This window comes from Sus scrofa, chromosome X (genome assembly GCF_000003025.6).
Source record: "Sus scrofa isolate TJ Tabasco breed Duroc chromosome X, Sscrofa11.1, whole genome shotgun sequence".
In the NCBI taxonomy this organism is placed as follows: domain Eukaryota; kingdom Metazoa; phylum Chordata; class Mammalia; order Artiodactyla; family Suidae; genus Sus; species Sus scrofa.
In genome coordinates this window covers 39,997,609-40,022,344 of record NC_010461.5, presented here as the reverse complement: position 1 = coordinate 40,022,344, position 24,736 = coordinate 39,997,609, and the positions used below count along the sequence as shown (strand labels likewise).

The 24,736-nt window shown below is 36.9% G+C and overlaps 1 protein-coding gene across 8 annotated transcripts in view; it reads right to left on the bottom strand.

Annotated features, from left to right (window-relative positions):
- The window catches only part of KDM6A (lysine demethylase 6A), a 200,434-nt gene that overhangs the window by 131,853 nt on the left and 43,845 nt on the right, over window positions 1–24,736 (bottom strand). For all 8 annotated transcript variants that reach the window (XR_002340583.1, XM_021079778.1, XM_021079779.1 and 5 more), the window contains exon 3: window positions 4,820–4,928. Coding sequence is in view for 7 of the 8 variants with exons in the window: in XM_021079778.1 (XP_020935437.1) it covers window positions 4,820–4,928 (109 nt within the window). In the remaining variant the exon portion in view is untranslated. The remainder of the gene's footprint in view (window positions 1–4,819; window positions 4,929–24,736) is intronic.

The window sequence follows — 24,736 nt, the reverse complement described above, 5'->3', positions numbered from 1 at the left end:
CACCTTTCTGCCTTCTCAAATCTATGACTGCCTACAACACATCTTCCCTTATATGTACCATTAATACATATTAACATTTGAAAAACCCTCTGGACAGCTCCAACACATCAGACCGTTGTTCCTAAGATTACAGAGACAAGCAGACAAGAAGTTGGAAAAGCAAAGAAACAAATCAGGAATCCATTTACTCCTACATCGGTATCTTCAACTGCGCTTTAAGTCAAATTAATATACCTAATGAAATCTCAGATTTACCATTTCTTCATTGTTATTAAAATAATATACTCCTCAAGGTCTTTAACATCTCACATTTGGCTTACTACAAGAAACATCAAAGAGCTGTCTTATCTGTATTCCCTCAATGTGTTCTGCCACCAGCTCTCTAGTTCGTGAAGCTACTTTTGCTTGTCGGCTAGATACGAGCTTCTGACAATGTGGGTTATGGTCACTATTTTTCTTCCCTGGGCAATTTCTTAATTGCATTTTCTAATTCTACACCATAAGCAGTCCAAATAAAATCAGTGATTCCTAAATTATGGTGGGAAGGAGTGGAGATACCATCATTTTTTGTATCACTAAATACATTAAATAAAGTTATACAGAGAAATAGGGAACAATGACTGTGAATGCAATGAAAACACAAGAATCATCATCTTAGCTATTATTAGCTTTCAGAGATACACAATATTCATTCTATGGATATTACATGTCAGCTTATGTCAGTTTTCTGGATTTTTATTTTATTTTACTATTTTAACACAAAGTAAATTTGTATCATATATACCATGAAAACTAAGTCCCAATGGCTATCTGAAAGAAGTTTTAAATGAAGAGCAGATTCTTAAAAGAATCACAACCTTTAGTTCCAACAGCCAATAATAAAGAAGTGAATCACATAAGGAGAGAAAAAAAAAGTCAATTTTTGGAGAAGCCAAACTCAAGATCTATTACTGGAAAACATGAACTTTATATCCTTATAATGTATCTCCTAGGATGGAGTGTTATCATTCCACCCAAGAAACACAAAGAGTAAGACCAAAAAAAGCTCACCAACTCTGACTTAAGACTTCTTGGCATGTAACTTGCCCATGGCATTTGTAACTGTTGAGGAACTAAAACAACTAAAAGTAACAGAATGCAACAAATAAATGACAATTACTTGAAGGAAGGAGAAAAGGGAGAAAATTTCAGGGAAAATGTCCAGCTCACCACAAACCATGAAGAAATTATTTTTACAAGTTTCAAGGTTTTCACACTAATATCAGGAATGATTAATTATTGCCTCTCTTTCAACTAATTTCTTTACCTCTGGAATTCTTACTATCTATACCCCAAGTCTCCTGCCTCATAATTTCAATCTTTTTGTAATGCTACTGTGTACTCTGAGATAATTTGCTACATGATTTTTTTAAGCAACCAACATAACTTCATGACTATTCTCTCCAATAATTTACCATACATATCTACAGATATTTATACATAATTTCTATTAATTAAATTGCTCCTAAGATCCATCACATATATTCACGAGAATATATATGCTTGTCCTTCAGCCCAGTGTTCTCTGTCTCTGAGGTTGTTCTTCAACCCAAAGAAGAGAAATCACAGTACCATCTCCATGCCTTAAGGCAGCCTGTCTGACAGCTCCATCAGCTGTTCAGTTCAGCTGAGGTTAACGGGTTAGCTGCGGGTTAAGAGTAGAAAGGAGGTAAAGTAGACACTGAAAAACCATTCCAATCCCACTTCAAGGAAGGACTGTTGGGAGTCCTGCCTACAAGAGAGCCTCTAACAGTGAGCTGCCTTACACTGTGGAGAGCAATCTTGCCTCAAGTCACACTCCTTCCCACATCCAATGTGGAATGGATGAAGTATAAAGGTCTGGTCACCTTGGCCCAACTTGTGTCAGCTGTGAAGGGCGATTCTAGCTCCAGGGCTAGGAGTTGGCCAATGCTGTCACAGCTTAACGTCTCCCTCTATCCGATGCTGGTTCCATTTCCCACCTTTCACAGTGTTGATCCCAAAGGTACTCCTTACTAGTAAACATCTAGTATGCTGAACTCCCTCCAGAGGAATAAAACCAACAACAGGCCAAGTGCAATGAGCCTCCAGCCTCCATTTTCCCACAATCCTCTAATCAATTATTTTTCTAGGATAAATTCCTAGAAGCCAAATGACCAAATCAAGTGATGGAAATTTTTTAATCTCTTCATACATATCACCAATCAGAAAGGCTAAAAAAATTTTTATGAGGCCTTTTTTCTTCTGCTTCAAATTCCTGAGATGACATAAAAGATATTTTAATGAATAAATCCATAGGATAATGATAACCAAAGTATACTATCTACAAATCAGAGATTTTTAGAAATTCATATAAGACTTGGAAGCAGATGAGATCAGAATAAGAAATAAGGGCAGGAAAAAAAACACAGCTCAAAATGTACACAAAATAGGGGTTTTGTGTACATTTTCTCCTCCAAAAGTAGAAGCAGTTTTTCGCAACCCAGGCTCAGAAAATTTCACACACAAGAGGACTCTGGACAATAACTAAACTAAAGAGCTGTCCTCAGGGAGTTTCCTGGTGGCCTAGCAGTTAAGGATTCAGAGTTGTCACTGCCGTGGCTCGGGTTCTATCGGGTTCTATCTCCGGTTCAGGAACCTATTTGGCTGCGGGCACGGCCAAATAAAAACTGTCCTCAGAATCACAGGGCCAGTAAATCCCCCACATACTTACACCTGAGCAGTTTACTCACATGTTCACTACATGGTTTATACTTATTCCCCAATAAATTATGGTTTATAATCTGTTCCCTAAATATAAACATCTATTTGGCTGGTGTTGGAGGTTCTCATCTTGTACTGGTTCCAAAGAGAAAAGGGGGAAGTTGCCTGAGGTAACAAACGTCTCCATAAATTGGTGGCAATGGTGAAGGGAGCTACTAGAAACTACCTCTAGTTTAGGATTTGTAGGAAGATAGAAAAGAGAAGGGATAGAAAGAATTCAATAATTAGTACTTAAAAAGTAATTATTTTTAAGTGAGAATGTGGTCAATAAAGCCTCAAGGAGGATTTAAAACAACAGCAACTCACATCTAGGAAGTAAGAAGCCATCAGTGTGAAACACTAAAATATACTGATACACACACACACACCCCCCTCTACATCTAGTCTCTCCTTCCTCTTCTATTACAAACAATCTAGCTAATGGCCAGCTATCAATGGCCAACTCATCTATGCAATAGCAAATTGGTTGTGGAGCACATCTTTTTAAGGACTTAAACCCTTAGTTTATCCTTCTCTTCTTCCATCTTATTGGATTAGTCCATCAGCTAGTTTACCAACTTTGTCTAGTTGCCACATGTCCTCTACCACGACCTTCTGGGGGCGGGTACCACACACACCTTCAAAACAAATACCCCTGGATTCTTTGTTACCATTATAAACATTTTATAAATGGAAAGTGCAGTTAAATTCATAGACTAATAAAGTTTTAAAAGCTAGTATTTATTTTTTAATGACCACTAAGCAACAAGGACATACAGCCACACCTGCAAACCTAATTTTCAAGTCCGGGGTCTTTGTTTATATGCTCTAAAATTAGTATGCTCTCCAAGTAAAAGATGCAGCACTGAAAGATCAAACTGCATACAATTCTGTATTTTTTCTTATGTACCAATTTCCTTTAAATAAGTTACTAAGTTTAATTAAAATATCTAATAGACTATTAAATAATTATAATGTCTACTATCCTGAAGTCATTGTGCTAAATACTAACCAGTTTCGCGTAGGAATCCTAAAACCCCTGAGCAGCTATCACCTCCTCCCCTCATTTTAGAGATCACAGACAAAAGCTCAGGGATGTTTATATAATCTGTTATAAGTAATGCAGCTGAAGAGTAAGCATGAGCTGGGAAATAAGCCTAATCAAACCCCATGGCATACCAATAACTATCTCAAAATAAAATTACATATTCATTAAGAACGTATTCACTTGACCTAACATAAAAGTAGTGTAAATTAAACACCAACAATTCTTCACTCTAGCCCTGAAACAACCTTCCAGTTATTTGGCCCACTAAACACATTTGTGGAAAACAAGTTTAAGTCCATCCACTCCACAGTAAAATGTTTAGTATCATCAAAAGGCTCTTGGTTATAAGAATATAGTTTTTCTTTGCTATGGATTTTTGCCCTCGGTATTGAGGGGTGTGGTATTTAGTGGGAGCTTTTAACCTTCTGGGTAAGTAATGGCCTGGGTCAGCAGCTTGGTACGCATCTTGGGGGACTACCTTCAGTTATTTATCTCACTTATTTCCAATAGGAAAAAAATTTCAAATGAATTAAAAAAAATGTTTTATCCAATGCTCAAGCTCATATGTGATCATCTCTCTGTGTTATTTATCTTTATAATAACATGACTACAGATCAGATTTTCATTCAAATATTTTCTAGCTAAAACAGGAGTTAAAGGATAAATAAGAGAAATGCTGAGATTGTGTTACTTTTCCAAAGTGTCCCTCAATGGCTCACTTTCTACTATGGTCGAGCCTTTAAAGGACAGGGATTTTTCACAAGGCATAACAAAAACGGTAGTACACATGTAGGTGTTTATTGGTTTAAATCAACTTATTGCTGATTTACATGGAGTCATGTGAACTTTTCCCATTTCCATCTGGTCCTCTTTTCTTTCCCATAGTTTAGGATGTTCATAAGCTTACAATTTCTTCGAGGTAAAAATGGTTATACCTTCAATAGAGTACAATTATAATTATTTTAAATACACATATAATTCAAACAGTAATTAATAAGGGGAAAAAATTACCTTTTGGATAATCTTCCAATAAGAGGTTGAAGTGACCTAATTGACAAAAGAAATCAGACTCCACTTTTCCTTCAGCTTTTAAGATTAGAGATTCGTAGCAGCGAACAGCCTAGAAATAAAAAATACAAACATTTAAGAGAAAGACAAAACCCTAAAATCCATTTCCTTCCTGAGACAATGCATACAGTCTTCCATTCAATCACCAAGAAATCAATGTATTTTACTTCCACCTCAGACATAACCAATGCAGCATTCTTTTAAAATACCTAAATATTTATTAAAAGAGCCAATAGTTCTGGCAAAAGTGCTTTTCCTACCTATAAAATGGAAATATTTGCCAAATAAGATAACGTGGGTGCACTCTGATAACTTTTTTCATTAGCTATAAATCTGAATTTTTACTGTGGTCCCTGTAGATATAAACAAATAATATCCACCTTTCCCACAGATAGAAGAATGTTATTGAATTCTGTGAGAATTCATAGAATCTCCAGACTAATAATAATACCTACCATTTATACTGAAGAACTACCTTTTATCATAACCTCTACCATAAAACTGCCTTTCAATTATCTTCTCATGACAGATATACCTCAAACCCACCAGCTCTAACACTGTTCCTAATCTTACCCCCACTCTAACACATGCACATGCACTCACTCTGTTTACTCCCTGAAGGAAAAAAAAAAATACTATTTTAAGGATATCACTCTTTTTTTGTAACTCAGGAGAGATGGAAAGAACACAATTCTGGAGTCTGACAAATTCCAGTTGTCGTTAGCTACAGGAAATCCTGGGGAACTTATCCTCTCTGATTCTCTGTTTTACTAATACTCAAAGGGCTGATTAAAGGATTAAAACTAGAAAACTTCTCTAAGAAGTTTTCATCACAGTGCTCCGCACTCCACAGGTACTTAACAACTCTTTCTCTACCATCTTCTTAGGTAAGATGATAAGCTCTAACTCTTCTTGTTTCAAGTTTCTCAACAATTTTGTCAAAATTTCCCTGCTAACAATTAGCTATACAATGCTGTTATGTGTTGACTGTGTCCTGAAAGAAATGTGTATGATTTCTCAAATGTGTGAGTACACTCTCACGTTTGGTACCCACAAAAAACGCAACTAGAATAGTTCCATTATCAAAAAATCCTTTCACCAAAGCTTCAAGAGCTTTTGAAGGGATAAGAAAAGTGACGTGCGACAGAGTACTTACTTAAAATGGTTGATTTTTCCTCTCCTGTAAAATATAGATAGAGCCTTTGATGAAGAGTTTCAAATTTACCTATCTAAAATTTACCTATCCAAAGCACATGCATAAATAAATATGCATCAGGTCTGGAGAAGCCTTCCTAAACAAGATGAATTCTGGGATGAGTCTACCATCCTTAAAGTCTACTTATTAAAAGGACCATCCTCAGTTCTCATTCCACTCCTAGCTATCTAAATGTACATAATATAACAAATCACAATAACTTAAAACTAATCATTCTGCTTCCCTATAATTAAAGAGAGTTTGAATGCTACACTGACATCTCAGAAATTACTATAATTTGGAGGCATGGAATTTCAAGATCCTCTTTATTTAAGTCATATATAATCTTCTCTGGCAGATGGTTAGAGTACAAAAATATAATTTATTTCATTGCTTTTTAATACCAGAGAAATTCATAAAATTATCAGGCTAGTGTGACAATTCTTAATTTTACACTAAATAAAATGAATTTAAAGCTAATATTGGCACTTTAAATAAAGCTATTTACTGTCTTTTTTTTTAATTTCATAGTAAGATATTTAGAAACTTTTTCTACTCCTGATAATTTCTTATGTCATTAAATTTACAAGCAAATATAGTTTAACGGTGGGAAAGTATTCAAAATATAAACACAAAGAAATTTTCCTTAATAACCTAAGTGAAAAGCTGGCAATATCCTATACTTCCTCTTATGATAATGTCTTAATGGCACTACCATGTTCATCTATTACCTATCTTCCATTTCCCACAAAACAAAGGAACTCATCTAAAGTAAGTTCTACACACAACTCTGATGTCATGAAACATAACACCAAGTAAAATTCAGAATGGACAATTCGTCTACTGATACACTCAGGTTTGAACAACAGATACATAATAATTTCCAACAAAGCCAGCGTGTACCTACCAACCAATGTTGGTGGTCAAAGATGATGCCGACAGAGCCAAAAATCAAATGAGATGAAGACAAGCAAAAATGCAGAATAAAGGTTCCAAGTACCTTGTGTCCATTTTACGGTGAAACTTCATAAATTTATTTGAAATGTCTGAAGTAAACACTGGTATTAGATATAGGCAAATACTAACAATTTTTTAAAGCATTTAAAGGAAAATAAATGGGGTAATTTTCTGACACTACTAACTCATAAAATAATCTAGAATGAAGCAGTATTTTTGTAATAATATGTTTCATTAAAAGGCTAATTATAAATATAGAAGATAAGCAGTTAGCTTAGATTTAGAACAAAGTTCAGGCAAATTTCTATAAAGCAAAAATACTTCCTGTTTAAAAGGTTACTATAAATTTGAAATGTGCACAAGTAAAATCACTCCCATACAGGAAGTGTGTATTTGTATGCAGAGGCAGAGAAAACCAACTAGACTATATATAAATGTTACAAATAAAAAGTCTATAGTCCAGCCATACACGAACTTTTTATTTTGTTCATTTTATGTCTGTATTTTCTAGATTTTTCACAACTAACTTATACCATTTCTATTCTTAGAGAACTCACTTAAAAATTATTATGTTTTCCTCCAGGATAATTCATTCTGCCTTTTTTTTTTCTTTTTATGGCCGCACCCGTGGCATATGGAAGTTCCCAGGCAAGGGAGTCAAACTGGAGTTGCAGCTGCAAGCCTACACCCTGGCCACAGCAACACCAGATCCAAGCCACATCTGTGACCTACGACACAGCTTGTAGCAATGCTGGATCCTTGACCCACTGAACAAGGCCAAAGATCCTGCATCCTCACAGACACTATGTCAGGTTCTTGACCCACTGAGCCACAATAGGAACTCATCTATCTTTAGTGTAAGGATATTAAAAATTTGAATGAGGAGTTCCCAAAGTGGCTCAGTGGAAACGAATCTGACTGGTATCCATGAGGATGCAGGTTCAATCCCTGGCCTTGCTCAGTGAGTTAAGGATCCGGTGTTGCTGTGGGCTGCGCTGTAGGTTGCAGATGTGGCTTGGATCTGGTGTTGCTGTGGCTCTGACATAGCCTGGGACCTATAGTTCTGATTTGACTCCTAGCCTAGGAACTTCCATATGCCATGGATGTGGCCCTAAAAAGACAAAAAAAGACAAAAAAAAAAAAAAAAAAAAAAAAAAAAACCACAAAGTAAAATCATTGTACTAGATCGGCATCATCCAACAGAATGTGATCTGCATCACAAAAATGTTCTATAATTTGTACTGCCCATAGTAGCCACTAGACATGTGTGGCTATTGAGCACTTGAAACATGGCTAGTGAAGACAACTGAATATTTAAGTTATTTCATTTTAAATTTGTATTTAAATTTATATAGACACATGGCTAATGGACAGTGTAGACTAGGTAATTTTTTTTTTTTTTGCCATTTCTTGGGCGGCTCCCACGGCATATGGAGGTTCCCAGACTAGGGCTCGAATCAGAGCTGTAGCCACCGGCCTACACCACAACCACAGCGACACAAGATCTGAGTCGCATCTGCAACCTACACCACAGCTCACGGCAACGCTGGATCCTTAACCCACTGAGCGAGGCCAGGGATCGAACCTGCAACCTCACGGTTCCTAGTCGGATTCGTTAACCACTAAGCCACGACGGGAACTCCTAGACTAGATAATTTTTAAAGCTTTAAAACTGAATATTAAATCCATATGATAAAACAACTGAATATTAAAATCCATATGCTAAATATTAAGAAAGCAAAATTTCTTATTTTTATAAATGAAAAACCTATAAAAAATAAAGGAATGTCTTGCACTGGGGATGAGCAACATCCTCCACAAAAATCACTTTTAAATCCTATAGTTGTTACAGTTAGTGGCTTGCACATCTATAATCCTTACCACCTACTGGGAAAAAAAATTGAGAAGGATAATAAACAGTTATTCATTAAATACTAGAATCAAAGGAGAGTAAAGATTCTGTCAGCTAGGTAGAGAGATTGGATGTCTTCTTCCCATTATACTGCCATTTTCCACAATGTCTGATATAATTTGAGCTCAGTAGCTGCTTTATTTTTATTATTTGAAAAATCAGTCATCTCAGACCAGAAATATTATCATTACCCTCTATTTCTGAACCTTGACAGATAAAGTTTAGATAGAGCTCATGAACACAGACATGCAAATAATTTGGTTTCTTTAATGTTAAGCATTAAAGTATTTTATGATAAACTTGGTTAGTGCCTAACTAAAATATGACACTTGCTAATATTTTAGAATTGTTAACTATAGGCCACATTTAAACAAATGATTTTTTTTTTTCTGATTTGAAAGATTAGCTGCAGTAGCTGGATGACATACAAATGGTAGAGAAAAGTAATGTAGATTCAAATACTACAGTGGTTTCCTTTTTTCTCTTTCTTTTTAATGCCTGTCATGAATGCCTGAGATAGAATCTCAACACAGTCCTAGTTTGGCGGTTCCCTTTCTGAAGCCCTTCCTCCTCTATCATGCTCCCAAATGCTTACTGCCTTTCACCTGTAGGCTCTGTCAGAGAAAGGGCCATACCCAAACCTACTATCTCATAATAGGAGCATAATATATTTATTGAATTAATGAAGCAATGTCATGTTATTATTTTAGGTTCTCAAATAACCCTCTCTTCTTTGTCCTAAACTTCCATTTCTTAAGAGCTGCAAGTCAGAATGCTAAGGATTAATCTTATTAGTTATTTAAAATCATTCCCACTAAGATATAAATCACTGGTTTTTTTTTTTTTTTTGGTCTTTTTTTTTTTTTTTGCCTTTTCTTAGGTTCGCTCCTGCAGCATATGGAGATTCCCAGGCTAGGGGTCGAATCAGACCTGTAGCCACGGGCTTCGCCACAACCACAGCAATGAGGGATTCGAGCTGCGTCTGCAACCTATACCACGGCTCATGGCAACGCTGGATCCTTAACCCACTGAGAAAGGCCAGGGATTGAACCCGCAACCTCATGGTTCCTAGTCGGATTCGTTAACCACTGCGACACGACAGGAACTCCATATAAATCACTGATGTTTTAAACAAACCAATGGTTTTAAAGGAACCAAAACTTTTAGGCTGAATATAATAAAAGCAAGCACACAGTCCTGCCCATAATTCCTAAAAGCAGCCACAGATATAAAAGATGGTTTAGCAGCTGACTACTTAGAAAAGATTAGCTGATTCAAGCAGACTACAGGTCAACATGTCATCCATACAATATGGATGCTAAAAACATATCCATGGCCCAAATTAATAAAGCATATTATACAAATCAACACCTGTAATCAGCTCACCAAGGTCTTCTCTGACCAGATCTCTAAAATTATCATTAGTTCTGAGTGCCATATTTTAACAGGTGGTAACATACAGAAGGCTACAAGTTTGATGAAGGATGGAGAAACTATCATGCGAAAATTACTGAACTGAATTTAGCTGAGAATTATCAGGGATGCTTTAGCTTTACTCAAATATTTGAAAAACTGTCACTTCAGGAAGAAGATTAACTGCACTTTGGGTAGCTTCAGACATCAAACCAATGAATGGGTATAACTTATAAGCAAGTTTAACTCAATTCAGTCAGAAGGGAGAAAAACTTAAATATGCCAAATAATAAATGGGTCGTCCTTCTTTGGCTCATATCAATGCAAATGAATAAAAGCTATCAGTGAGAGGTAAAAAGGAGGTAGGAAGGAAATTGTATCTTTCCTTGGATACAGTTCTGAGCTACATTTTTTACACACTCCTTGGACTTCTAGGATATAAGCACACAATGTATATTATATATAATACATACCCACACACAAACAAGTCTATATGTGAACACAGCTCTCCTCACCTAACTCCATGATTACAGTTTATTCACTCTGAATTTCCAGAATTTCTAATATACTATCCTGACCTCCTCTCCCCAAACCATAAAAATATCTGCATCATTAAATCTAATACCCTCCTAGAAATATGCCTCATGAATCAGAATTCCTTGCCTTTGCAGACACTCAGCAATGCCTTTGCCTGTTTTGAAAACACCTTAGGAATCTCAAAGGGTTGAAAGTACCTGAGTCTAAACCATTTTTTGAAATTTCAACACACTATTTGTTTAATAAAGGAAGAGTTATACACTTAAAATGATAATCTTAAGTATTACTGATTCTTAACAACATATCTACTCCTGAACTCATATCAGACTTCCGTACTTTTTAATTTCATTTACTATTTTTGAAAAGGTAAAATTTACATATCACCAATTCTAAAGGGTATATAATGAAGTTTCCTTCCAATCTTGATCCCAGCCACCCAGTTCCCTATCTCAGAAGCAACAAATTTAAAAAAATTCCAACTACATTCAGGCTTATTTTGTATAGATGCAAGCACATATATCCCACTTTAGTATTAAAATATACTAACTATATAATTAGTATAACATATACTAAGTATTTATGTTTATATAAACACTGTTCTGTAACTTGGTTCAGATTCTAAGTGTCCCTGATATCCTTTCTCCTCTCCTTTTCTGTTAATAGAACCCTTAAATTTAAGTAGACGTATGTTTACACAGAGTAAATACTGGGATCTCCAGGCATCCTTGTAGGTGTGGCCTGGGGATTAAGTTATGGCCAATGGGATATAAGGAAAGGACATGCTCTGCTCCAACCCCTCCTTCCCCTAGCTGGAGGCACCTAGATGATAGAAGCCACTAGCTGAAGATGGAAAATAGGAAAACAGGAGCCCAAGTTCCTGAAACAGTACAGTTCCAGAGCAGCCCAGAACTGACTGCCTCTGTGAATTCTTCTATATAAGAAATGAGTATGCAGCCCTCTTTCCTCATTTAAAACAAAACAAAAAAGGGCAGCCTAATGAAGTACTCATTAACACATACCAAAAGGAAAAAGGGAAATAAAAAGAAATCTAGGCCCTCCTATTGTGGCTCAGTGGGTTACAAAACCGACTAGTATCCATGAGGATGCAGGTTCAATCCCTGGCTTCACTCAGTGGGTTCAGGATCCGGCACTGCTGTGAGCTGTGGTGTAGGTCACAGACACGGCTCAGATCCCGAAATGTTGTGGCTATCAATGACTGTGGCTGGCAGCTGCAGCTCGGATTTGACCCCTAGCCTAAGAACTTCCATATGCCACAAGCACAGCCCTAAAAAGAAAAAAATAAAGAAAAAAGAAATCTAGTTAGCTGCCACCCATACCTAACATTTTCTTGTTTAGAAAATACAAGAACTTACACATCTGTTACTCTACCCTGTCTCCCTCACTCCAATTTTTAACTAATATACATCTTTTGCATCACAACAAAGTCAGTTTACAAAATTTAAGCATACCAAACTTGATTAGAGATTTCTCGGCCTCTCTGGACTCTGTAGTGGATATGCTGGACGCTAATGAGTAAGTAAGCACTATTCAAGAAACTATCATGACACCATAAGTGCCATTTTTTCAAATAAACTATTGAAACTGCTTTGCTATTTACTGCAAAACATTCTCACAGAACCACACTACTGAAATCAAACTAATTTTGTAATTCAAGTGTTAGCTAATATTTGAGCTCTTGATACAAACTAGGCACTATTCTAAGCACTTTACATATATTATTCATTTAATCTTCACAATTAACTCTAGGAGATAGGGAGATCCTACTTCACAGACAGGAAAACTGAGGCATACAGAAAGTAAACTCTGTGCTCAAAAATCACAGAGCTACTAACTAGCAGAGGCTGGATTCAGTGTGCTCCAAAGCCTCTGAGCAGTAAGGTGTTCAATTCAAGCCATGCTTAGAGACCTAAAGTCATTTGCAAGAGAGAGGGCCTCTAAAAGCAGCTCTTCCTCTTACATTCCAACACACTAGCCCCTTGCACAACTCTATCTCCACACCAAACACAAAAGCAACACATAAAACCACCACCTCCTATTCCTACCATCCCTCAGGAAGATTTAACATCAGTTAAATCTTTATTTTATTTATTTTTATTTTATTTATTTATTTATTGCCTTTTTGTCTTTTTAGGGCCACACCCACAGCCATTTGGAGGTCCCCAGGCTAAGGGTCTAATAGGAGCTGTACCCGCCAGCCTATGCCACAGCCAAGCCAGATCCGAGCAAACTACACTGCAGCTCACGGAAACGCTGGATCCTTAACCCATTGAGCAAGGCCAGGGTTCAAACCCTCATCCTCATGGATGCTAGTTGGGTTCGTTAACCATTTAGCCACAACAGGAACTCCTCACCTTGCTTTTTTAAATCATATAAAAAAACAATCATCATTATCCCTTCCCCTCCAGAAAAGACACACACATCCAAATTAAAACAAACCAATGGTAAAACAAATAAACCAAACACACACAGGCACACACACAAAAACTTGGAAACCAAGTTTCCATATTCAAAAGCCACCTGCGGCAGAAAAACACTACTGCACACATGCACGAGTGTGTGTGTGTGTGTGTGTGTATGATAATACACCAGTTCAAACAAAATGAGGTGTATTATCTGGAAAATGTTAATTGGTTTAACATCTTACTCTTTTTTTTTTTTTTTGTCTTTTTGCCTTTTCTAGGGCCGCACCCACAGCATATGGAGGTTCCCAGGCCAGGGGTCTAATTGGATGTAGCTGCCAGCCTACACCAGAGCCACAGCAACGCGGAATCCGAGCAGCGTCTGCGACCTACACCACAGCTCACTGGCAACGCTGGATCCTTAACCCACTGAGCAAGGCCAGGGATCAAACCCGAAACCTCATAGTTCCTAGTCGGATTCGTTAACCACTGTAACACCACAGGAACTCCCACATCTTACTTTTTTGTATCTTCTTAATTATCTCCTTAGTTTAGCTAGTATTGTGATTCTTTTCTCTTATTACATTTGGCACAAAATGCCAAATACAGCAGCAACAAAGTAAACTTAGCTGTACTGTCTCAATCATCAACAAGTAGCTAGTTTATTACAGCCCTAAAACCTTTATTGCTGATGCATGCAGACAAACTAATGAATTCTACATTACTACACATGCACCCAGGGCCAACATTAAATTTTTAAAGAGATATTGTGTCAACAGCTAGGTTATTTTCCAAATATTTCTTTTCTATATTATGCTAAATGTAACATTGTGCAGGCAGGGTATACTAAATACATTATTTATAAACATGTATAAAGAATTAAGTCTTGGGTAGTTTTTAAAAGAATGTGTATTTAAAATTTGGCAGCAAGGAGAGTATAAAATAAAATTTCAGCAGAGTGACTTCAGTGAATAAAGTCCAGAGTAAAACCGTGATTTCCCATATAAAGCAGTAAGCTTTATATTCTATTTTTTACTTAATTTGCTTGCTACTCCAGTCTTTTACTTGTCTAAAGGTAGACAGAGACAATCTTATAAAGCAATTGTTCTGCCATTTCAGCAGGAGAAATTTAATTCAGAGCTCCAAAAATATACAAGCAGAAAGCCATCTACAAGAAAATTATGTAGACCAAATCTTGATGAAGTTCATAAAAGATTATCTATTATGACTAATACAACCTGAATTCTTACTATAATATATATATAGTTCAAATTATTATCTTTAGTAGCAAAGTATGCATTCATTTGCCTTATACACATTTCCAAAGTAATAACTGCACAAAAAAGCAAGGAGTAAGCACTTCACAGGGGTGTGGGGGTGGGGCGTTACACTTATGATCATGAGCTCTACTGAAAATAGTCTATTTTAAATTCTACAGCTTCTAGGAGTTCCATCATGGTGCAGCAGAAATGAATCCAACTAGGAACCATGAGGTTGTGGGTTCGATCCCTGGCCTTGCTCAGTGGGTTAAGGATCCAACGTTGCCGTGAGCTGTGGTGTAGGTTGCAGGCACGGCTCGGATCCCGCGTGGCTGTGGCTGTGGCGTAGGCCGGCAGCTACAGCTCCACTCGACCCCTAGCCTGGGAACCTCCATATGCCGTGGGAGCGGCCCAAGAAATAGCAAAAAAGACAAAAAAAAAAAAAAAAAAAAAAAGAATTTATTTATGTAATAAATGCAATGATCCTAAAATTAGAAAAACTGCAACACAATAAAGGCCCCTCCCTAAAGATAGTGCTTTAAAAAAGAAAAAAACTTTTTAATCAATCTGAATATACTCTTGCAGACTTTTCTCTATGCATAGAGTCGTGGAGGTCTTAAAACCAAACCCCTCTTGGATATCAAGAGATGACTGTATATATAAATAGTACAAATCTTTGTATGCAGTCTTTCTCCCATTCTATATATCATTAACTGCTTACCATGTCGAACTATACAGATCTACATAATTAACATCTGCATATCACTTTACTAATGGTTAAACCATAATTTGTTTCTACTGAAGAGTATCTGGTTGTTAATCAAGTTTTTGCTAATTATTATTAATCAATAAACATAATTTGGCCAATTTATATTTCTTTAAGGTAAGTTACCACAATTTAAGCTTTTGAGAGTCCCACTAGCAAAACTGAACCAGATGTTCCACCAGTAGTGCTCATTTTCAGTTCTTTGATTACTTTTTCTAAACAGTGGCTAAGTTTATTATTTCCTTCATGAACTATCAGCCTCTTCATTGATTGTACACACTTCTCTATTGGAGTATGAACAGTTTTTTCCTAAATGATTTTCAAGTGCTTTTACACATAAAAGATTTTTAGATAATGCTGTTACAAAATACCTCCTCCCAGCTTGCATTTACCAATGAATTCTTTATAGAGTTTTTGATGTACAATGTTGCCTATTTTCTCAAAACCAACCACCACTTCCTTTACAGTATATGGGTTATGTTCAAAATCAGAAAACCCCCAACCCCTGACCTAATAAACATTCACCAATATTTCCTCCTACTGTAAAAAAAAGAACCTAATTACATCTTTCTATCTTTCCTGTATAATTTGTACTGGCCCAGCATGATTCAGGATCTGTAATTCCCCATTTACCATGAACTAAAAAACTTAACATAGACACAGCTCTATTTCTGATGTTTATATTCTACATCCAAAGTTTTCACAAATGTGCTGGGAATGGGTTAAGAGAAGCGCTGAGAAAGAGACAGCCTCAGCCTCTGGGGCTGTCGAACAAATAACGGCCAGGGTACCAAGGCAGCCTGAACCTCTCAGCCAGAGCCCTTGTTTATACATCATTGCCAATCTTAAATTTCAATAGTTTCTCCCAGTAATAAATACAAACTATTGTTTATCCATGTCTGCCATAAAATGAAAAGGAACTTCAGGGAACCTGGACAACCACTCTGCTGAAAACTAAAAATGTCAGACGAAACACACTGGCAGTGGAAATAATACAAGGTTCTTACTATGAACTTAACCAAATAAGAAAATTAGGAAGAATGGTCATAGGATCGAGGGGTTGAGAACTTAAGGGAGTCAGAGGTAGAGAGAAGCAACTTTTTGCACTGAGGACATTTGAAAGCCTGTGTAAACCTGAGTGTTGAGTTTAGAACTCTCCTCACAATATTGAGATCACACTGAGCTTATACCTTCAAAGTGTAACTAAATAAATTGATAATAAAACAATTTTTTAAATTTTACTTTAAAATTGGTCTTGAAGGGAGTTCCCATCATGGCTCAGGGGTTAACGAATCTGACGAGGAACCATGAGGTTGTGGGTTCGATCCATGGCCTCACTCAGTGGGTTAAGGATGCGGCGTTGCCGTGAGTTGTGGTGTAGGTTGCAGATGCGGCTCGGATCCTGCGTTGCTATGGCTGTGGTATAGGCCGGCATCTACAGCTCCAATTGGACCCCTAGCCTGGGAACCTCCACGTGCCGCGGGAGCCGCCTTAGAAAAGGCAAAAAAAAAAAAAAAAAAAAAAATTTGGTCTTGAAGGACAAGGAAAATTATCTTTCCCATAGTGGCAATGATTGGAGAAGAAAATTTCCTAAGTATTTGTAACCAAAAGCCTAAATTCCCTTGACCTAAGTAAAACTTCAGGCAGGAATTTGGAGTTCCTGCTGTGGTGCAGGGAGTTAAGGATCCAGCGCTGTTTATGAAGCAGTACAGGTTTGATCCTCCGCCCAGCACAATGGGTTAAGGATCCAGCATTGCAGCAGCTGTGGCAGAGACTGCAGTGTGGCTCGGATTTGATTCCTGGCCTGGGAACTTTCATATGTAGCCAAAAAAGGGAGTTAGTTCTCTGATGGCCTAGCAGGTTGAGGCTTCTGCGTTCTCACTGCTGTGGCTCTGGCTACTGCTGTAGGGTGCAGGCTCAATCCCTGGCCCAGGAACTTCCACATATTGCATGTGTGGCAAAAAAGGTGGGGGGGGGGACTAGAGAGAACCTGAAATAAACGTAATTCTCATTTTTTAAAAAAAGAGAGAAAAAAATTTACATGCAGTCCTCAACTAACAGCAATCCAAAGTAAAGGCCAAACTACTGTAACATCTGTGGCCTAAAAGAATTTCTGTAGTTGCAAAGAAAATAAATTTTTCATCTTAAAAAGTCACTAAATATGGAAAGGGAAAAAAAGCAGAGCAAAGAAGGTGACCAACATGTGGATATATCAAAATGAATATTGTTTAATGCAATATTTGAATCACAACTAGTGTAAACAGAATACGTATAGAGTAAGAAAAAAGATTATCAACATACCTTAAGCCCAGATTTATGCAATACATTAGAAATTAAAATATAAAAAAAGATTTAGAAATACTAAACAAATAAAAGTTGGCACTGTACCAGATACCATGAATTACAATAAAGATACAGAAATAAAGAGAACTGGTACATGAAAACAAAGACTTATAACAGGGTAAAGAGCTCAGTAACACAACTTCATATGCATGGAACAAAAATGGGCAAACTACAACCTAAGTTGGAGAAAAAAAAAAACTGGCCAGGCCAAAGGTTATTTTTCAGGAGAAAAAGATGGGAAAAAAAAAAAAACTAGGCTCCTATATTTACAAATATAAAAACCTATTCCAAATAGACCAAAGACCTAAATAAAAGGCAAAACTAAACACTTAAGAAGAAAGCATAGCAAAATGTCTTGAACAGAAGGTTTTCTTAAAAATAGACAAAAAATGTCAAATGGGGGGGTGATAGAGTAATTCAACTACATCAATGTTTGAGACTTCAGTTTATTAAAAACAAAACATAAAACAAAACAAAACCCACAAGTATAAAGGCAAGCCACAAATTGTGAAAATATACTTTCAGCACATATAGTGATAAAACATTCATATTCACAATATATAAAACTCCTCTAAGAATTAGTAAGAAAAAACATGCAATTTTAAAAACACTGGTGGATACTCGCCATAAAAAAGAACAAAATAATGCCACTTTCAGCCAACATGGATGCAACTAGAGATTATCACAGTAAGTGAAGTCAGTCAGAAAGTTAAAGACAAATACCACATATCATTTATTTGTGGAATCTAAAATATGGCACAAATGAAATCTATCTACAAAATAGAAACAGACTCACAAACATAGAAAACAGATTTGCTGCCAAGGGGGAGGGGTGAGGGAATGGGATGGACTGGGAGTTTGGGGTTAACAGATGCAAACTATTACATTTAGAAGTACTACTATATAGCACAGGGAACTATATCCAGTCTCTTGGGCTAGACCAGGATGGAAGATAATATAAGAAAGAGAATGTAAATATATGTACACGTATGACTAGGTCACTTTACTGTTCAGCAGAAACTGGCAAAACACTGTAAATCAACTGTAATAAAAAAAAATTTTTTAATTAAAAAATACAGGGAGTTCCCGCCATGGCTCAGCACAAATGAATCTGACTAGCATCCATACACGCAGGTTCGATCCCTGGCCTGCTCAGTCGGTTAAGGATCCAGAGTTGCCGTGAGCTGTGGTGTAGGTCACAGACACGGCTGAGATCCTGTGTTGCTGTGGCTGTGGTGTAGGCCACAGCTCCGATTCAACCTCCTTGCCTGGGAACTTCCATATGCCACGCATGTGGCCCTAAAAGACAAAAAATAAAAAATAAATAAAAAATAATAAAATTGGAGTTCCCATCGTGGCGCAGTGGTTAATGAATCCGACTAGGAACCATGAGGTTGTGGGTTCGATCCCTGGCCTTGCTCAGTGGGTTAACAATCCAGCATTGCCGTGAGCTGTGGTGTAGGTTGCAGACGAGGCTCGGATCCTGCGTTGCTGTGGCTCTGGCGTAGGCTGGCAGCTACAGCTCTGATTAGACCCCTAGCCTGGGAACCTCCATATGCCGCGGGAGCGGCCCAAGAAATGGCAAAAACACAAAAAAATAATAATAATAATTTAAAAATTCTCAGGTGGAAGTAAAATTACGTCAGAAGTAAACCTTTACACAGAACGCAGAATGAAAATCACCAGACATGACAGCTGCACAAGTAATTACAAAAGACAATTTTTTAATATCTCCATAAAATGCAACTGACCCTCAAAATCTACCGGGGGATAAAAAACACTTCTAGAACTAATAAGCAAGTTCAGCAAGGTCACAGGACACAAGATCAATGTACAAAAAATAAACTATATTTCTACACACTAACAATGAATAACTGGAAACAAAATCTTTAAAATGTCACTTATAATAGTTCCAAAAACCTGAAATATATAGGCATAATTCTAACAAAGCATGTGCAGCAGAATGTGTATGCTGAAAACTACAAAACACTGATGAAAAAACTCTAAGTGCAGAGAGATACCATGTTCAGTGAGCATAAAGGAAGGAATTATTCCAAATGTCAACACGTTTTATTATACAACATCAAAAAATTATATTCATTAATATTACCACCAATCTCATTAGAAAGTCCTTTAAATCTTGAGAAGTTGTCAAGCTCACCGTGGAAGTGGATTTAAGCTTTCCAAAATTCTGATTTGTTTGAAATCTCAAGTTTGATCATGGGCAACAAATAACTGTTCGTTGCTTTTCTGGAAATGACAGGCTCATTTCACTCATTTCTGAGAAAATGTCTTCCAAATACCCAAGTCTGAATAAACACAGTTCATTAGTCATTCAAGTAAAAATGGTGTTTTATGAAAAAAAGGCTAGTTTAGTTTGCAACTTAATCACAAATGTACTTTTTTACCTTCAGTATAGCCACTGTACTTCAGTATGGAGCAGAATGCTTTAAATGAAGCTCCTATTTTGCCACACAGATTATTAAAACAATGTGTACTTAGGTGCTGACATTTAATGAAAAGATTTTTACTGCTTCATCATGGATATTCTTACATGAAACTGGCATTACAAAAAAACCCTCTAAGTTCCTGATGGTGAGGTGAAGAATATGTTATTTCTAGTTCAGTAGGGTGCCTCTGCCTTGACTCCTGCTAAGGTGCCAGCAGTTGTAGTCATTATATATATATGCACACATATACATACAAATGTCATCGTATACATGTAAATATAGTTTAAAAAAAGAAATAACATCTTAGTATTATAATAATTTTTTATTTTTTTAATTTTTATTACTCAAATGAATTTATCACATCTGTAGTTGTATAATGATCATAACAATCGATTTCACAGGATTTCCATCCCACAACCCAAGCACATCCCCCCAACCCCCAAACTGTATCCTCTGGAGACCATAAGTTTTTCAATGTCTGTGAGTCAGCATCTGTTCTGCAAAGAAGTTCCGTCTGTCCTTTTTTCAGATTCGACATGTCAGTGAAAGCATTTGATGTTGGTGTCTCATTGTATGGCTGACTTCACTTAGCATTACAGTTTCTAGGTCCATCCAAGTTGCTAAAAATGCCAGGATTTCGTTCCTTTTAATGGCTCAGTAATATTCCATTGTGTATATGTACCACGTCTTCTGGACCCACTCCTCTGTCGATGGACATTTAGGTTGTTTCCATGTCTTGGCTATTGTAAATAGTGCTGAAGTGAACATCGGAGTACATGTGTCTTTGTGAGTCATGGTTTTCTCTGGATAGATGCCCAGGAGTGGGATTGCTGGATCAAATGGTAGTTCTATGTTTAGTTTTCTGAGGAATCTCCATACTGTTTTCCACAGTGGTTGCACCAATTTACAATCCCACCAACAGTGTACTAGGGTTCCTTTTTCTCCACACTCTCTCCAGCACTTATTGTTTGTAGACTTTTTGATGATGGCCATTCTGGCTGGTGTAAGGTGGTACCTCATTGTGATTTTGATGTGCATTTCTCTAATAATGAGTGATGTTGAACATCTTTTCATGTGTTTTTTTGGCCATCTGTATGTCTTCTTTGGAGAACTGTCTGTTTAGATCTTCTGCCCATTTTTTAATGAGGTTGTTTCTTTTTTTGGTGTGGAGCTGCAGAAGGTGTTTATAAATTTTGGAAATTAATTCCTTGTCAGTTGATTCACTTTCAAAGATTTTTTTCCCATTCTGTGGGTTGTCTTTTCATTTTGTTTAGGGTTTCCTTTGCTGTGCAGAAACTTTGACGTTTGATTAGGTCTCATTTGTTTATTTTTGTTTTTACTGTCAATACTCTAAGAGGTGGATCTGAGAAGATGCTGCTGTCATTTATGTCAGAGAGTGTTTGGCCTATGTTTTCCCCTAAGAGTTTTATAGTGTCTGGTCTTGTATCTAGGTCTTTCATCCATTTGGAGTTTATTTTGTGTATGGTGTTAGGGAGTGTTCTAATTTCATTCTTTTCCATGTGGTTGTCCAGTTTTCCCAGCACCACTTATTGAACAGGCTGTCCTTTCTCCATTGTATATTCTTGCCTCCTTTGTCATAGATGAGTTGGCTGCAGGTGCATGGGTTGAATTCTGGGCTTTCTATCCTGTTCCATTGATCTATATTTCTGTCTTTGTGCCAGTACCATACGGTTTTGATGACTATTGCTTTGTAGTATAGTCTAAAGCCCGGGAGCCTGATTCCTCCAGCTCCATTTTTCTTTTTCAGGATGTCTTTGGTATTCTGGGTCTTTTGTGCTTCCAAACAAACTTTAACATATTTTGTTCGAGTTCTGTGAATAATGTCCTTGGTAATTTGATAGGGATTGCACTGAATCTGTATATTGCCTTAGGTAATATAGTCATTTTGATAATATTAACTCTTCCAATCCACGAGCATGGTATATCTTTCCATCTATTTGTGTCATCTTTGATTTATTTCATCAGTGTCTTATAGTTTTCAGAGTATATAATAAGGTAATTTTGAATTAGACCTCCTGAAAGTGTTTTGGAGACTCCCAGTTGTCTGTGAACCACATGTTGAGAACAGTTGCCTTTTAGGGGTTACAGCAGTCTTTTTTTACCTATTAAAGCCTAACTGATATATATTCTCTTTTCTTGGGCAATGCAAGATTCTTAGAGCCTTTACGCTCCTCCCCTCCATTCCATTGGTATTATACATGTGTATATGTTTTAAACACAAAATATTGTTAAAGTTGTCATCCACATGTTTGACATTTTCCTTGCTTATCATTTTTGTCTTTCTGACATTCCTTTTGAGATCATTCTTTTCTGCATGTAGGTCTGCTTTATTCACATGTCTGAAATGTCCTTATTTCACCTCATTAAGTATGTGTTGAGGTTTTGTTGTTGTTGTTTTGCAAATGGGCTTCCAGTTTTCCCATCACCTTTTGTTGAAGAGACAATTCTTTTTCTATTGAATTATCTTTGTATCTTATCAAAAACAACTAACTGTATAGATCTGTCTCTTGAGTTCTCAATTTTGTTCCACTGATCTGTGTACTTTCCTCAATACCACAGTCTTGATTATTATAGCCTACTGTATTGCCTTGAAATTGGGTAATATGAACCCTCTGACTTTGTTCTTTCTCAGCATTTTTTGGCTATTCTAATTCCTTTTCTTCCCATATAATTTTTAGATCAGCTTGTTGGTATACACAGAACTTGCTGGGATTTTGACTGGGATTGCCCTGAATCTATATATAAAATTAGGGAGAACTGAAATATTAATGTTTTCTATTTTGTGAACATGGTGTCTCTGACTACTTATTCTTTGATTTCCTTCATCAGTGTTTTGTTGTTTTCCATACATAGGTTGGGGAGGGAGAGAGAAGGAAAGAAGGAAAGAGAGAGAGAAAGGAGGAAGGAAGGAAGTAGACAGACAAAAATAAAGGGAGGAAGTGAGAGAACAATCAAACTCAGTGTATGATCAATTCACTCACTGCTACTTCCAAAGCATACAGCATATCAATAAATCACGAAAGGTTATGACACAACAATATATAGTAATAATTTATGGCGTATTTTAAGTAATCTCTTACTATATGAGTAAAACCCTTTCTTCTCCATGGACAAATCCGACCTTGGGTTAATGAGTTCTTCTAAAACCTGATAAATGTGGAATTTCAATTGTGTTACCAGCAACACTGATTATGATAAAAAAAAAATTACCCAATTGACGAAATAAATCTAGAATCAGAGTACTGCAAATAAACTATGAATATCTGATAGGATGCCATAGCTTTGCTAGTTCCTCAGTATAGGGACTCTTAACTAGGCCATGTCTCTATAGAAACTATAGGGACAGTATGCCATTAAAAATTAGAAAAGATACTGGTTCCTATTTGAGATGAGCATTGGGGGAAGTGGATGTGAGTGGGTGACTGTGCAATGGATGTGTGTGTTCTACACCAGCTGTGGTGGGCTGAACAAAAGATGACCTTAGACGGGAAAAGATGTGATTAAGTCAAAGATCTTAATTAGAGACTTGCAGGAGACAGAAATATGACCAGCCACCAGAAGCTGGAGACAAGGAGCTGACTGTCTAACAGAGTCTCCAGAGACTATTGCCCTGCCCTGCCGACCTTGATTTCAGGCTTCCGGCCTCCAGGGCTGTGGGAGAATAAATTTCTGTTGTTTTAAACCACTCAATTTGAGGTAATCTGTCACAGCAGCCACAGGAAACTAATATACCAGAGTAGCTCTGCACCCACCTAGGTATGGAGTCTCATTCTCTCACACCACAGCTGTCAATCCATAAACCAAAAACTACCCCACAAGGATTCCCATGGAAGAGGAATGCCTGTCACTGCTCTGTCGACATGCTGTTTCCAGTCTGATATCCTTCTCTGTCAATGTGACATCAAGTGTGATCTAATCAAGCAGGTCTTACATGTCTGATGGTCTTTTGAGCCTAAAGTGCCCTAGAGGGCATTGCAAGTTACTAGTGATATTTATAGTGCCAAAGCATTCAAATGCTTTACCTTTTTTAATGCCATCAGAGCTAAGTGCAGTGGATAAAAGTGTGAGCTCTAGAACCCCACTGGGTACGTTTTGGATTTTAGCTTTGTATTGTCTGGCCTTAGGCAAGTCAATAATCTCTCTATGCTCTGTACAATAGGAATATTTTATAGCAATAACCTCATAGGATTACTATAAGGATTAAATAAATTAATATGATTTAAGATTTCAAGCAAAAAATTAGAATTTTGGGAAAGTATCTGCCACGGTGAACTTTATGAATCATAATTCATAATTTGCATCTTTGTCACAAACCACCTGTTTCATTAAGATTTTAAAGTTAATTACTGTTTAGCTGTACATGATGTTCTATTTGTGACTAACTGTGGTTCTATCCCTTCCTCATTCCTGATGTTTTACATTTATGCTCCGTTTTATCCTTTCCTTAGGCTTTACAAGTGGTACGTGCATTCTGTTCTTTCAAAAACCAATTGTTGGATTCTTTATGAATACATTTGAAATGCTGTACCACAAATCACTTAGAATGGGTGTTGAGGGGGGATACTAAATACATAACATTACCTTCCT